The sequence below is a fragment of the Callorhinchus milii genome, unplaced genomic scaffold (genome assembly GCF_018977255.1).
Source record: "Callorhinchus milii isolate IMCB2004 unplaced genomic scaffold, IMCB_Cmil_1.0 Scaffold8, whole genome shotgun sequence".
Taxonomy (NCBI): Eukaryota; Metazoa; Chordata; class Chondrichthyes; order Chimaeriformes; family Callorhinchidae; genus Callorhinchus; species Callorhinchus milii.
In genome coordinates, this window is record NW_024704749.1 from 11,303,856 (window position 1) to 11,320,507 (window position 16,652).

The 16,652-nt window shown below is 51.6% G+C and overlaps 1 protein-coding gene across 2 annotated transcripts in view; it reads left to right on the forward strand.

The window, feature by feature from the left end:
- Positions 1 to 16,652, forward strand: part of wscd2 (WSC domain containing 2) — a 37,660-nt gene that overhangs the window by 20,031 nt on the left and 977 nt on the right. For both annotated transcript variants that reach the window (XM_007901816.2, XM_007901817.2), the window contains 6 exons: positions 6,698 to 6,812; positions 7,597 to 7,781; positions 11,456 to 11,577; positions 11,773 to 11,947; positions 12,248 to 12,412; positions 14,098 to 14,298. In XM_007901816.2, coding sequence (XP_007900007.2) covers positions 6,698 to 6,812; positions 7,597 to 7,781; positions 11,456 to 11,577; positions 11,773 to 11,947; positions 12,248 to 12,412; positions 14,098 to 14,298 — 963 coding nt within the window. The remainder of the gene's footprint in view (positions 1 to 6,697; positions 6,813 to 7,596; positions 7,782 to 11,455; positions 11,578 to 11,772; positions 11,948 to 12,247; positions 12,413 to 14,097; positions 14,299 to 16,652) is intronic.

Here is a 16,652-nt window from a genome sequence, read left to right on the forward strand (position 1 = left end):
TGTGGTTGAAAAGCTTACTCAGGAAGCGCGAGGGCCTGAGACTTTGACGTGTTAGTTTTTCCTGTAGTGACTCGGGCACACGCACCGCCATCTCTCCAGCATGTTACTGCATCACTATGGTATGCCCTGCCTGCAGCTCATAAATGATTCATTGCATCAATGCAGCTGCACGGCTCTCCCAGTGTAAGTATTAAGTGGAGTCCTGTAGTGTAGTGGTTGGGAGAGGACCTGGGTTCGATTCCCGGGCAGTGCAAGTTTCCTGACTCCAGCAGTAAGTAATTGTTAGTCGACCAGTGGATCGCTTTCCGTGGGTAATAATCCCCAAAAAAATTGGTCACTCGCTCCACGACTGTTTGTGGGGAGGGCCGCTGTGCGCAATTGGCTGCCGCGTTTCGCCCACAAAATATGCAGTCAATTCACTTGAGGCTTCGAGACGTCTGAACGACGTAACAAGGCTCTTTGTCGTTATACAATAATGACATGGCTCTGTGATTGCCAACCCACCGTCCGCGTAAGACAAGAGCCACCGGACGCTCAGTTTGGCTTTAGAGACTCGTAAGCACGGCGATGGGTTTCCCCGGGTGTCAGACGCCCGGCCAACCCCCCAAAAAATAAACAAAAAGATAAACTTTCAACAGCTCCGCTCTCCCTCTCCAGTGTCGCTCCAGACTGGGACAGAACATTTGGGTGGGTGGAATCTTAATAGATTCCAAATGATGTATAAAAACGTAAGAGCCGTTATCTTGTACCGCAGGCTAATTAAAAACCTATAAAAGCCAAGTTAATGATGTGGAAAAAAGTTTAATAGCGTTCCCGCAGTTTCCGTTTCGTCTCTGCATTCGATCATCGCCTCTTCCACCCCCGGATATCAGGATCGAGATGGAGGGGGTGAGATGTGGAGGAATATTAATAATAATAATAATAATAATAATAATAATAATAATAATAATAATAATAATAATAATCCTCGCATTTGATACAGCGCCTCATCATGTGGTCGAGAGGTCTCACAGCGCTTCACAGCATACGCTGCAAAGTGTAGTGACTGTGTATTTTGCGGGCGAAACACAGCAGCCAATTGCGCCCAGCGACGTCCCCACAAACAGTCGTGGATTGAGCGACCAATCTTTTTTATTGGCCATCCGTCAATCGATGAACAACCGGGTTCCCACTTACCGCTGGTGAACAGAGGTGCGCGTGTGTGTGTGTGTGTGTATATGTGTGTGTGCGGAGTAAGGAAACTTGCCTAAGGTTTCGCCCGGGAACCGAACCCGGGTCCTCTCGCCCGCGAGGCGAACCCTCTAACCAACGAACTACGGAACCTGGCGAGGAGGGGAGATGGAGTGGTTCAGCGGAGGGTGAGAGGGGCTTAATTGCTGATCTTCTCAACCTTAAACACGCTTAAACATTCAGTCGCACTGTGTTCCCAGATTAGATTGAGTTTCCATTAGGAGGACATTCAGTCATCTCCGGTTCTGACCCTATTGTTGTTATATCTGACAGAGAATTACATCGTAATCACAAATATTGCCCCCCTCCCCCCACGCGGCTTTTTATTTTAACATAATTGAAATGGCTCCTGGCGGTGTCTCGTCGTTATTTGATTGATCGCTGCTGTATACCAGTCTCTCTCTCTCTCACTCCGAGTCAGACGGGGGGAGAAAACCTATTACAATTGGCTTTGTGAATGTCAACCCACGTATCAGAGACTTGAGCGATTAGGACTGTTTATAATGTGTCTCGTTCGCCAGCCACGATTCACAGAGAGTTCTCTCTCGCTCTCTCTTGCTCGCTCGCTTCGGAGTCAGAAGCTTGTGGGTTCGAGCCCCCCTCCATGCGCTGAGGACTCTCTGAGCGCACGTAGTCTGGGCTGACACTCCAGCCCAGCGCTGGGGGGGGGGAGAGAGAGAGTGCCGGATTATCAGAGACGTCATCCTTCTCTGCCTAAATAGTCAACGGGGGGCGGGGGAGGGTATTTCATGGTGTCCGCAAGATGGGTTGTTAATGCACGCTCCCTCCCCCCTACCACCCCCCCCCCTCCGCTGATGTTTTATGAGCAACAATTACAAGGTGAACACGGCCAGATTATTAATTTGCCCTTTTGTCCGAGAAGCATTAAAGTGTAGCACTGTTTGTTCACGAAGGCTGTAAAGTTAAGTGATCCGTCGCTGTGCCTGGCCATTACGATGCCGGATGTCTTTCCCCCCCAAAATCTGCCCCCCCCGCCTGTCCCCCCCACACACACAGCCCCACGCTCGACAATTACAGTAAACGACAGACGTTAAATTGGCTTCCTGTCACATTTATTCCATAATTCGCCTCGTTTGTTGAATTTGGCTGCTTTGGCTAACACACGCACGTACACGCACACACACACACACACACGCTACACACACTCGTGCGCACACTCGCGCCCCCAAGCAGAGCAAATGAGGAGAGAAGCACTGACTGGAACGAATCAGTTTCCAATTGATTAATTAACTGGAAATTTTAATCAGCGGAAACTGACACAATCAATTAATCTCGGCTCGCCCTGTCACGGAGCCACTGAATGGTGCAGAGCTTGACAGACGCACACAGCGAGACTTCCCTCATGTCCAATAATAATATAATAATAATCCTGGCATTTGACCCGGCGCCTTATCACGTCTTCGAGACGTCTCAAAGCGCTTCACAGGATACACTGTAAAGTGAATTGACTGTATATTTTGTGGTCGAAACGCGGCAGCCAATTGTGCACAGCAGCGTCCCCGCAAACAGCCGCGGCTTGAGTGACCAATTTTTTTTATTTTTATTGGTCCAAAGGATGTACAAGAGAATAAGTTCCCTTGTTTCGGGTGGGTTTAGGTCTCGCCTGACACCCCAGCACAGTGCTGGGGGAGTGCTGTAATGTTGGAGACGTTAAACCTCACTCCTCCCCGTCTGTGCCCTGTTCAGGTGGACGTCAAAGATCCCCCTCGTCGCTGCTCGAAAATAGACAGGAGTTTCTCTGTCTGTCTCCCGGTGTCCTGGAGGACAATTCCAACAATCTGTCTCTGGGATTTCCACCTGTAGGTGGGATCCATGGAAATCACAGCTTGGTTTGGAGACTCCTAAGCACCGGTGATGACTGTTTGTGGGACGCTGCTGTGCGCAATTGGCTGCCGTGTTTTGCCCACAAAATACACTCCACAGTGTATCCCGTGAAGGGCTTTGGGACGTCTCAATGACCTGATAAGGCGCTGTATCAAATTCAAGGTTTATTATTATTATTATTATTTACTGTTTGCCTTTTTAACCAGAGTCAGGAAGCGAATCTTTTTTCTACACAGAAAAAAACGGCCTATATATAAAACCGCTGGCATAGCCCAACACTTGTAAATTAAACGCCAGAAACGAAAGGTTAAGACAATTTAATCGCCCACGTTTGTAGACACTAATCCTGAATGTTTTGTTACAGCGGGATACTCGATGGGAAGGGAAACTCCTGGGAATTTCAGTGGCAAATATTAACAGCCTCACACCTCGTGATAATCCTTTAAGCAGCGATTCTCAAGCTCTTGAACAATTCACAAAGATTAAGCCACGTGTCTGCCTCGAAAGTAGCATTTTAATCAAAAAAATGAATTAATTTTGGTCAGCCACCCATGCTTAAGAGTATCCAAACCAAGCTGCGACTCCCCTTTGCCTTGTCACGTCGTTGAGACGTCTCAAAGCGCTTCTCGGGATATACTGTGAAGTGCAGTGATTCTGTGGGCGAAACACAGCAGCCAATTGTGCCCGGCAGCGTCCCAAAAAACAGTCGTGGATTGAGCGAACAATTTTTTTTTTCTGGAGGGATTATTACCCCCGGAAAGTGATCTGCCATTTGTGTGTGTGGAGTAAGGAAATTTACTCTAAGGTTTTCCCTTGCCTGGGAATCGAACCCGGCTCCTCTCGCTCGTGCGCCGAGTTCTCTAACCGCTGCACGACAGGACTCCACAGGGCAGGGGATTCAGGAAGGATGAGATAGCTAAATGTCCTTCACATGAACATCTCCTCGTTGCCTCTCTGAACGAGGTGCCCAATTAGTTCTGAATTATGGCTGGTTTTCCTGACGCCGCAGACCTCTTCCCAACAGAAACTGGGGAGAGATGGATGAGTCTCGCTTCACTGCACACCCCGAGCCGTAGCTCCGCGGAAAGTGCACTCGATCCTCCTTCCATCTGTCTGGGCTGGAATCCAGGATCTCGGTGTGCGAGAGCAGGGTCATTCCCCTCCACACCCCGACACCGGCCTTTGTGCTGACAGACTGCAGGCCCACGCAATCCACAAACCTTCTGCCCCGCATTTATAAACAAACCCTGTGCGTCTCGTCACCTCATCGAGACGTCTCAAAGCGCTTCACAGGCTACGCCGCAAAGTGGAGTGACTGTGTATTTTGTGGGCGATAGGCAGCAGCCAGTGTCCCACAAACTGTCGGGGATAAGAGTGACCGACTCATTGGGGGGAGAGTCAGCCTAGACTGTGAGCCCAAAGCCCTCGATGTGTGTGCGGGGGGGGGGGGGGGGGTCGAACCCACAACCATCTGACCCGAAGGCCAGAGTGAGCAGGCCAGACCTTGTAAAAATTGCTGCCCACTCAGCTTTCTGAGCCTCGATCGATACGGAATTCAATGGTGATGACTTGTGACTGAAGCCATTCTGGTCACTTTCTCATTGACTTCAGCTGAAACAGAACCTCCCGCACTGTCACTGAGCGCAGCCCCTCAGCCGCAGCATCACGGCTGTCAGCGCGGCCAACAACATCACGGCCGCTGCGCTCCCAGAAGTCGGAGCACTGTCGGAGGCTCCATCCTCGCTTTCCTTCCTCCGCACACTCGCCTCTGTTTACCAGCAGGGAGTGGGAACCTGGTCGATTGGCAGGTCACTTTCCGGGGGTAATAGACCCTTCAAAGCGCTTCGCAGAATATACTGTAAAGTGTCGTGACTGTATACTTGTGGGCGGAACGCGGCAGCCAATTGCGCACAGCAGCGTCCCCACAAACAGTCGTGGGTTGAAGTGACCAATTTAGTACTGTTTTTTGGGGGGGATTATTATCAGGCGCCTGTGTGTGTGGAGTAAGGAAACTTGCCCAAGGTTTCGCCCTGACCGGCCGGGAATCAAACCCAGGAGGACGTCCCAAGGCGCTGGACAGTTAAAAAGATTTGCACTTGAGCTGGAGATCGGGATCCAGAGGGTGTGGGGAGGGTGGGGTTAGGACGGTGACGGCAGGCGTGGTCGATGAGGAGGGTCTTGACATGGGGCTGTGGGATGGAGTTCCAAAGAGTTGGTGCAGAGTGGCTGAAGCCTCGTTTCAGGCTCGAGATGAACGGCAAGTCTTACCTGGTGTTGCTGTTCCTCACTTGTTTTTTGCTCCCCATGTGAGCAGCCAGGACACCTGTTATCTGTTACCTCCAACGCCTGTGGAGCTCAGCTGCCTCGTGAGACAGAGATACATTGGAACTGGGCAGCCATCCAGAGTCTGCAAGCAGCGCAGTAATTCAGAGCAGTTGGATACTCGGAGATGAAGCCAAGGAGGGTTTTTTTTTGGTCAACCATTTTAGCATCGTCTTTGAAGCCAGTTCTTTTTTTCAACCACTCCCACTCCGTCTCACACCTCCCTCTCCCCTGCCATCTGCCCTCTTCGTAGAGTCTCGTAGTATAGTGGCTAGAACCCTCGCCTCACAAGCCACAGGACCCGAGTTCGGTTCCCGGCCGGGCCGGGTGGAACCTTAGACAAGTTTCCTTTCTTCACACACATGCCTATGTTTTTCTAGGAGTAAGTAGGAACCCAGTTTTAGTCGATTGGCAGATTGCTTTCTGAGGATAATAATCCCACAAAATAATAATAATAAACACTGGAGCCTCAGACAAGACTTAGACCCCCTCAAATAATGGAACTTATTCTCTTGTACGTTCCTGGGACTAATAATAATAATAAATTGGTCGCTCAATCCACGACTGTTTGTGGGACACTGCTGTGCGCAATTAATTGGCTGCCACATTTCGCCCAAAAAAATTATATTCTGTGAAGCGCTTTGAGACGTCTCAATGACATGTCAAATGCAAGGATTATTCTCCTTATTATTGCTGTCTTTTAAACTCCTTTTCTCTGCCTTTTCCCCACACCCGCTTTGATTTTCAAGTACCTATTTGTAATAGTAATAAGTGCCAGAGAGAGAGAGAGAGAATCATTATTTTCAATAACAAGCGAGAGACCAGACAGGTATTGCCGGACGAACACCCCTGAGGGTCGCTGTGAGAGATAGAGATGGATGTCCTCAGGCCCTCAGTCGCCCCATCGCCATCTGTTATCATCCGCACAAAGCGCTCAAGTGGGACAATGGCCGAGAGTAGGATTAAGCTCAGTGATCAGGAGAAGTGAAGACTGTGGAGTCTGCCAACCCAAACCCTGAGTGACTGGTGCAGGAACCTGGCGAGAGAACAACAACAACAGCTTGCACTTACACAGTGTCCTCCACGCACGGTAGCGTCTCAGAGCGCTTAACACTGGCGGATGACAGGGAAAAGGCTGGAGCCTCACTTCACCTCGTGTCGGTTACCAGCCTCTAACCTGCCACGTTTCTCAAGTGGTTTCTCCCCCCACCGTGCCGTGCGACTGGGGTGACAGTCGCCGTGTCAGACACGAGGCTTAGTGTCATCTGTGTGTCTCACGCCCCATGGCTTGTGTTTGCAGCGAGATACGTGGGCTGTTATCTGGACAGCACGAAGCACAGAGCGCTGAGGGGAAGTGCCTTCTTTGACTACAGGAAGATGACCGTGTTCCGTTGCCAGGATAACTGCGCCGAACGGTAAGGGCCGTCTCGTGCCGACACCGATCAGGTTTATTCACCGGTGGGTGGTGGGGGGTGGGGTGGGGGGTGGTGTGTGTGTACTGAGAAACTTCAGTGAAGGTCCGTACAACAAGGCAATTGCTAGCACTTTCCTGACACCTTTCAGCTCACAGGAATTTTTCGCCAATGAGAACAGATTGGGAGACACCCGAGGGGAGGGAGTTATAGTAATAATAATAATAATCCTCACATTGGACCCAGCTCCTTATCACGTCGTCGAGACGTCTCAAAGCGCTTCACGGGACACACTGTAAAGTGAATGGACTGTGTGGGGAAAACAAGGCTGCCAACTGGGCCCATCACTGTCCCACTAACAGTCCTGGATTATTTTTGGACGCATTATTACCCCCATTATTATCCGCCAATCAATTAACAGTCGGGTTCCTAATTACTGCTGGTAAACAGGGGCGTGTGTGTGTGTGTCTGTGTGTGTGTGTCTGTGTGTGTGTGGGGTAAGGAAACTTGCCTAAGGTTTCGTCCTAACTGGGAATCGAACCCGTGTCCTCTGGCTTGTGAGGCGAGCGCTGTAACCCCTGAGCTACAGGACTGCACTAAACTATGTCCACCTAACAACACTTACAATACAAAGCAAGTGTTTACCAGTCCAGAGACATGGATTCAGGTTCTAATTGTTTGCTTACTTTATGGTTATTCTTGTCCGGTTATTGTATGGCTAATGTACGGTGTTTGGACGGCTATTGTAACCGGTCTCTCTCTCTCTCTCTCTCTCTCGCCTCTCCAGGGGCTATCAGTACGCAGGCCTGGAGTTCGGAGCTGAGTGTTACTGTGGGCACAAGATCCAAACGCAGAACACGAGCGAGACCGAGTGTAACATGAAATGCAAAGGAGAGAAAAGCAGCGTGTGTGGGGGAGGGAACCGCCTCTCCGTGTACCAGCTCGAACTGACCCAAGACTCCGCTAGACGCTGTGAGCCTTTTTACCCCATCTTCAAATCCCCCTTCGCGCCCACGCCCCTCTCCCGGCTCTGTGTGGCATGTTAACAGCTCTGCTCCTGACCCCCCACCCCACCCCCACCCCGCGCTCGTCCCATTTGCAACCTCACTCTCTGTTAAACCATATTACGCAGCGTCCCATCAAATATTTAGAGCATTCCAGCAGGCATTACACTTTAATGTGAGTGGAAGGAGCGCGGGAGATATCTGTGTGGTTTTTTACTGTGCCTCATCCTTTAATTAGAAGCTTCTAATTTAAGAGATACACAAACCAGCAATGGGGATTTCGCCTGCCAGGAGCAGTAAAATGGGGGGTGGCGGTTATTAGATCAGGATATAAAGAGATACGGGGCAAGGCCGGGGAATTGGAGTCGAGCTACAGATCGTCCGTGATCTAATAGAATACCAGAACAGGCTCGAGGGGCTGAACGGAGCAAGGAAGTGTTGCCTAAGGTGTCGCCCTTTGTCCAGCGAGGACCACCCCACCCAATTAGTGAGGGCTTTGGCTGTGGGTTACCAGGAGCTGAGGGGGAGGATTCCCGGCCCCCAGTGACTGGTCGGCCCTTCCAGGTCCTGCCGATGGGCCGGGGCAGGGCTGTGCTGCCATCAGCGGTGAGAGCCCCGGGATACTGCGGCCCCTCCTGGCTCAGGAACCGGGACTAGAGACCGGCACAGAGGGTTGACATTGCGTCGCCAGGCAGGTCACCTCCTAGTCAGTTCGGAACCCCAGTTACCTCCCCTCCCCTCTGCCCAGGAGGATTTGCACATTGTTTTGCACATGGCGTAAAACAATCTCCTTGTATCTGGAACAGAAACAACGAGCTGTGTAAATAATTTAGCGTTCTGTATTTATTTAAAAGGGAAGAGCAGAAGGATCTTTGCCCACGGACATCAATCAAAATCCATTCATAATTAATGCTAATAATTACTGCGGGTGAGAATGTTACCTTCCTCGGCAATTAGTTTTAACGATGACTTTCGCCCTTTATTGATGAATCAGCTTTGGGTTAATCCCCCCTCACCCCCACCCCCCCCACCCCACCTCCTCACCGTCCGACTGAGGGATATTAATAACAATAATCCCTGCATTTGATACGGCGCCTCATCACGTTGTCGAGACCTCTCAAAGCGCTTCACAGGATATAGTGTAAAGTGGAGTGGCTGTGTGTTTTGTGGGTGAAACCCGGCAGACAATTTGCGCTCAGCAGCGTCCCCACCTGGAGTGAGCGACCGACTTTATGTGGAGGGGAGAGAGAGAGGAACTCCTGAGAGGAGTGAGGTTTAAGGTCTCATCCGAAGGGTGGCGTCTCCGACAGTGGTTGCAGTTCTGCCCCCAGCGCTGCGATGGAGAGTCCGCTCGGACTGAGTGATTCCAAATGGTTTTCCCCAACACAGCTGCTGTTTAAGCAAGTCCCAGTGTCCTGACTTCAATTACCCTTCCAGTCGTTAATTAGTAAAGAAAAAAATTCCTGGTGTCTGTCCTAAAGTTGGCTTCCTTCTCCACTCCCAAGCCCCCTTCCCTCCCTCTCTCCGCCCCCCCCACCACCACCACCGCCGTCGCTCTGAAATAATATCCTCTAATTTGATTATTGCCGTGATCGTGTTATTTTTTTTTGCCGATTGAATAAACAAGCTCTGAGTTGGGTAATTCCTCAGAGCGACAGCAAAATGATGTATTAAAAAAAACAATCATTGTAATCTTCTTTAACCGAAGGGATCCGCAAATTAAATCACGTTTGGCTTCCTCACTGCGTCTTCCCAACACATTAACACTCACAACAATTTGGACAGGAATCCATCAAACTGATCAATTTCAGTCCCAAGGCCCGAAATTCCTTTTAGTTCTATAATAATAATAATAACGTTTGCATTTGATATAGTGCCTCATTATCTCACCAAGATGTCTCAAAGCGCTTCATGGGAATTCACTGTAAAGTGTAGTGACTGTGTGTTTTGCTAATTTGCGCACAGCGACATTCCCGCAAACAGCCATGAAGTGAGCGACTGAATTTATTGGGGTGGGGGGTGTGTGTGGGGGGGGGGGGGTGGGGGGGTGTGGGTGGTAATTGTTGAGCAGGACACAGTGGGGGAGAGAGAGAGAGAGAGAGAGAGACGCCCTTCTCTTTGCGAGAGTGTCAGCCTGGACTGTGAGCTCAGACACCGCCTTACTTCGCGCTAACCAACCGGAGGTGGACACCCTCTGTTGAGCGACGAACGAGATGGAAACGTCACACGGAGCCTCAACACGCCATGTGTCGCTCGCTTTGTCTAACCACCTGGCGGCTTCTCTCGGGGAGCGAAGGCTTAAGCAGTCATTTAATCTGATTGCTGTTTATGGGTCACTCTCGCTGACAATGCTCTAATTACCATTGTTGACGAGGTAACGGTGCATAAATTAGGTCATCGGCTGCTCACGTTTGACGATTCTAACAGGAAGCTAATTAAGCTCGACTTGACTCAGTTACGCTTTGCGAAGGGAATAATCCAGACTCCAGACTGATTCATTGCTGTCAGCCTCCACCTCCCCACCTGATGAAGTCACGTCATTTGCGTTGTTTCCCCTTTTTGCTCAGTCGCTGTGTGCCGGCCTCGCTCAGTCGCTTGCAATCTCGCCTCCGAGGCAGAAGGTTGTGGGTTCGAGCCCCCGAGGTCGGGGACTTTGAGCTCACAGCCGAGGCTGACGCACAGTTCAGCGCTGGGGGGTGGGGGGGAGAGAGAGAGAGACCACCACATTGTCAACACCCGTTTGCTGCTCGCGAATTAGCTGCCGGGTTTCGCCCACAAACACGCAGTCACTACACTTGACAGTGAAACCCCGTGAAGCGCTTTTGAGAGACGTCCCGGGGGGGGAAGCTTCTTCCAGTAACTTTGCCTCGCGCGGTCAGTATTTGATTGAAACGTCAAATTTGACTTGCTCTATATTTAAACATTAATCCTGATCAGTTAGTGTAATGTAGTGCGGAGACACAGAAGAACAGGCTATAAATCTTCGCTTCCGCTGTAAAAAAAAAAGAAAAAAATCCCATCTTTCATGCGTCATATCTTTCTTGGCAGCTTTCCTTAATTTTGCAGATGAATTTTATTCCTTGTGCCACTTTTAACACGTTTGATCGGGTGTCAGCCTGGCTCTCGCCGCCGAGTCAGAAGGTTGTGCTCTCAAACTTTTGAGCTCACCCAGCGCAACACTGGTGGGGGGTGGGGGGGGGGAGAGAGCGAGAGAGAGCGCCGCATTGTCGGAGGTGCCGTCCTTCGGGTGAGACGTTAAACCTCACTCCCCGTCCGCGCCCTGTTCAGGTGGACGTTAAAGATCCTGTCGGGGGAAAAAGAGAAGAGAATTTCTCTCTTCTCTCTCTCTCCCGGTGTCGTGGCCGACAATCCCACCAGATAAAATCGCTCGGTCACTTCACGGTTGCTTGCGGGGGGGGGGCGCGTCGCTGAGCTGAGCGCAAATTGGCCGCCCACAAAACACACAGTGAAATCCTGTGAGGGGCTTCGAGACGTGCTCCCAACGCGAGTAAAATTGGTCACTGGCTCCGTGGCTGTGTGCGATTGTGCCGTGTCAAATGCACAGATTATTATTACTATTGTTATTATTACTAGTATTACTATTATTATTGTTGAACCCCGCCTTCGTGTGTCTGATTGCAGACGGCAGTGCTGTGTTCCGAGGCTGCTTTAAGAAGCCGGGAAACGTCTCGCTCGCTCTCCCAGCGAGCAGCGTGTTGCTCAACATGTCCGTGGAGAAGTGCGTGGAGTTCTGCACCGAGAAGGTAACTTGGGTTGAAAAGGGACGAACGGGCCTTGAGCTGCCTTTGCCATTTGACACAGCGCCTTCTCACGGTGTCGAGACGTCTCTGCGGTGACTGTGCAGGATGGTGGAAGGCAAACCGGATGGACCTTCTGACCAGCGAATACTTATACTGACCTGTTGTCTCTCTCTCTCTCGCTCTCTCTCTGTGTCTCAGGAGTACACGCTGGCGGTGTTAGGGGGAACGTCCTGTCACTGTGGCTTCCCCACTGTACGCTTCACCCTGCACGAGCCGGAGGACGAGAACCTGTGCTTGCAGCGCTGTGCGGGCGAGGAGCTCGAGAACTGCGGCAACGAGGAATACTTTGTGGTTTACCAAACGCAAGTACAAGGTCTGGCCGTCTTCTACACAATAGAAGACCTTTCTTTTCGACTGCGCCTTTGGTCACCTTCCCCCCCGCCTCCCCCCTCCCCCTGGCTTGGCCCCCCTCCCCCTTGGCTCGGCCTCGGGATCCGTTACTGTGAAGCGCTCTGAGACGCCGCCCGGGGTGGAGGGCGCTGTATAAATCCAAGTTGTTGTTGTTGTTGTTGGGATCACCTTAGATTGGTTTGGACGTGGGCTGACGCTCGCTAACACGGTAACCGCCCCTCTCCGACCTGCGGTGAATAACCCGACTCCTTGTTGCCCGCAGACAATCGCTGTATGGACAGGCGCTTCCTGCCCACTCGCTCCAAACGCCTGGTGGCTCTGGCCAGCTTCCCGGGGGCCGGCAACACATGGGGGCGTCACCTGATCGAGCTCAGCACGGGCTATTACACCGGCAGCTACTACTTTGACGGCTCGCTGTACAATAAAGGTGAGAGAGAGCGAGAGAGAGAGAGAAAGAGAGACGCTTCCCTTGTCCTGGGAGCGAGGGGAGGGGAGGGGACTTGCCTCGTGTCTCCCTCCTCACCGCGCCACAAGCCGAGCGGAGGCAGCGGGTAGTGTATAAGCGGTTTATCGAGGTGCCTTTCAAGGCTGAAGAGCCCCAGCTTATCGAGTTGTTCCACACAGCTTATTGCTCCAAACAAGATCAGTCCTCATGGCCCCAGTCATTGGGATGTGCTATCTCCACTGGGGGATGATTGGCAAAGACTCTTAAAATGAGAGAGCGCGGCGGATAAGAGCAAAATATTTTAAAAGCCGAGCGAAATGCTCACCAGGACACAGAAGATTAGAGCAACGAATCCTACCCTCATTATAAAGCTTCCCGCTTGTAACTCTATCAGCACGGCACATTACAGGCTACTTAAAAAGGTTCAATTACAACATATATTTTTTAGCTTGCGCCCTTCGGGGACTTTGCCACGATGTGTTTTTGTCTCAGTCTGTGGCTCAGTTGGTCGAGACGTGAAAGGGGGCTATATATCGAATGTGAGTGTCAGTTGTATGACATAGCGCCTTATCACGTCTCGAAGCGCTTCAAAGGAAACTCTGGAGTGTGTATTTTGGGGGCGAAACGCGGCAGCCAACTTGCGCGCAGCAGCGTCGCCACAAACAGTCGTGAAGCGAGCGGCCAATTTTTTTTTGGTGGGGTGGGGGAATGTGGGCCGGGACGCCAGGCTGGGGTGGGGGGAGAGAGAGAGAGAGAGACTCCCTTCTCTTTTCCAACCGAGGGATCTTTAACAGAACGGGGGGAGTGAGTGAGGTTTAAAATCTCATCCGAAGGACGGACTAATAACCCGAGAATACCTGACGATCTGCATTCAAGTTTCCTCCGGCAATTTAACCTCCTGTTTTTTTCCGCCTGTAAATAAACCTGGGTTTGCGCTCACTAAGCAGAGACAGTGAAGCGAGAGGGAGAGATTGAGAGATTGAGAGAGAGCGAGAGAGAAAGAGAGAAAGAGAGAGAGAGAGAGAGAAATCGTGTCTGGTGCTTAGCAAAAAATAGGATGATTTTATCTCTAAGGTTACCTTAATGAAACATGAATACAAGTTAAATACGTTTTAACGGTTGCTTAGTTACAAACGATTTTGGGAGCAAAACTGCGGAAAGGCAGCTCCAGCTGTAACACACGCTTTCCCACTCTCTCCCCCCCCCCCTCTCCCCCCCCCTCGCTCTCGGTACGTATATAGGTTACTGCTGAATTTAGTGCTTAAAGTGCGCCTTATCACGTCGTTGAGACGTCTCAAAGCGCTTCGCAGGATATACAGTAAAGTGAATTGACTGTGTATTTTGGGGGCGAAGCGCGGCGGCCGATTGCGCACAGCGCAGCGTCCCCACAAACAGCCGCGGATTGAAGTGACCACGTTATTTTGTTGAGGGATTATTAGCGCCGGAATCGAACCCGGGTTCTCTGGCTAACCCCCGCACTACGCAGGACTCCACGGCTGTTTGCACGTTGGGGAGGGGAGGGGAGGGGAGGAAGGCGGGTGAAGGATCTGAATGGAGAGCTCCAACAGATAGCCAGCGCAGGTTCGCTAGGCCGAATGGCCTCAGTCTGTGATGTGCTGTCAAGTTCCCTGGGTTCTCAGTGTCTTTCTCGTCTCCGTTGGTCCCAGGGTTTAAGGGTGAACGAGACCATTGGAAAAGTGGCCGCTCCATCTGCATAAAAACCCACGAGAGCGGGAGGAGAGAGATCGAGGCCTTCGACGGGGCCATCCTTCTGGTCCGAAACCCCTACAAGGCCCTGATGGCAGAATTCAACCGCAAATATGGGGGGCACATCGGCTTCGCCTCCGAGGCTCACTGGAAAGGGAAAGGTAAGATGTGTGGAGGTGCCTTCCAGCACCCAATCTCCCTTCCTCCTCCTCCTCCTCCTCCTCTCCCCCCGCCCCGCCCTCCCGACCATCAACGGGCGGCTCCAGCCTCTCTTTCCCCCACCCTTTGGAACTCCATCCCACACTCGCGCCACGTGGACCGCGCTCACCCCCCACCCCCACCCCCCCCACCCACTTTGCCTCCTTCAAGGCCCATCTCAATTCGCTTTTTTCCAAACCCAGGTCCTCTTCCTCTTCCTCTCTCTCTCTCTCTCTCTCTCGCTCGCGAGGCGAGTGCTCTGACCTCTGCACGCAGTCACTTCACTTTACAGTGTATCCCGGGAAGCGCTTTGAGGCGTTCCCGCCCGCGGTGATACGGCGCTGCATCGAAGGCGAGGACTGTTATTATTGTTACACGGTCCTCAGTCAGTCCCTGGTCCTGAACGCTCTGTCTCCCATCACCGGCAATACAATGTCCGCAAATAAGGACCATTAAAGATCCTGAGCAAACCGTCGCCCCCAGCAACCGAGTTTGACTATTTACTCGGGGAAGGTTACGCGAGGGGTTGACATTCACAGTGTGTGCTGGTTAGACCCGTAGTCTTGGCAACTGACGATCATTTCGCACCGGTTGACGTCAGTGGTATTTTGGGGCCATCGCCATGGAGACTGAGCGTCAATGCTTCTGGTGGTGGCCGGCCCGAAATTCCGCCCAGTCCTAGTCCCGCGACGCCCGCTTGGCCTTAGGATGGAGGCGCTCGGGGTGGGGTCAGGCCCAGCTCGGCTGGTCCCGCTCTCGCCTCCCGAGTCAGAAGGGAGCTCGCAGTCCAGGCCGAGGCTCCAGCCCAGCGCTGGGGGGAGAGAGAGAGAGAGAGACGCATTGTCAGAGACGCTGTCCTTGGGATGAGACCCTAAAACTTCACTCACTCCCCATCTGTGCCCTGTTCAGGTGGACGTTAAAGATCTCTCCCGGAGCGCTATTGGAAAGGAGAAGGGAGTTCCTCTCTCTCTCTCTCTCTCGCTCTCTCTCTCCCGGTGTCCTGGCCGACAATCCCCCCCCCTTCCCAGATAATATCGGTCGCTCACCTCACGGCTGTTTGTGGGGACGTCGCTGTGAGCAAATTTGCTGTTGCGTTGCCCCGCAAAATGCAGGGTCATTACGCTGCAAACCCCGCCAACGTGGGTGGCGAGGGGACTGGTGGGTGCATCGCAAGACATGCAAATTGTCTGCCTGCAAAACACACAGTCACTGCACTTCTCAGTGGTAACGCAGTGAGGCACAGAGAGGCGTTCTGAGGCGAGAGGTCTCGGTGATTAAGCCATGAGGAGAAAGCTGCTTAATTGACATAGAGAGGCTTTGAAGATGAAACAAGAGCAATGTTTCAAACACTGGTTTGTGTTTCTCTCTCAGGTTTGTCCCTCGATGATCAGCGCAATAAGAATGGTTTCCACACACAAGCACACACTCACACACACTCACACACTCACACACACTCACACACACTCACACACTCACACACTCACACACACTCACACACACTCACACAGAGACTCACACACTCACACACACTCACACACACTCACACAGAGACTCACACACTCACACAGAGACTCACACACACTCACACAGAGACACACACACTCACACAGAGACTCACACACTCACACACACTCACACAGAGACTCACACACTCACACACACTCACACACACTCACACAGAGACTCACACACTCACACACACTCACACAGAGACTCACACACTCACACAGAGACTCACACACACTCACACTGAGACACACACACTCACACAGAGACTCACACAGAGACTCACACACTCACACACACTCACACAGAGACTCACACACTCACACAGAGACTCACACACTCACACTCACACTCACATAGGGAGGGAGAGAGAAAGGGAGACTTGGCCTGGTCACTCCGTACCAAGTTACCAACAATATACAGTCAAAAAGCACTTTACAGTATGTCCAGTGAAGCTCTTTGAGATGTCTCGACGCCGTGATAAGGCGCTGTACCAAATGCCGGGACTATTATGATAAACTCGTGAGTTGGGAGTGTTGGGGGGGGTTGGAAGGAAGGGATGGGGCCATCGCAGATCAGGCCGATTGAATTATATCTTGGAATGTGGCCAAGGGAGGGAGAGAGAGAGAGGGAGAGAGAGAGAGAGAGAGCGCTCCAGGGAATGCTCAATGATATGCACAATTGAGCTGTATGATTGTTTGAAATTAAGAGTAATATATTGAGTGTTATTTCCGTGGCCTGTTTGAATTAAGAAGCAGAGTATTTTATTAGGCGGGCAATTAAAGCGGCCTTAATAGACAGGCACAGCGTA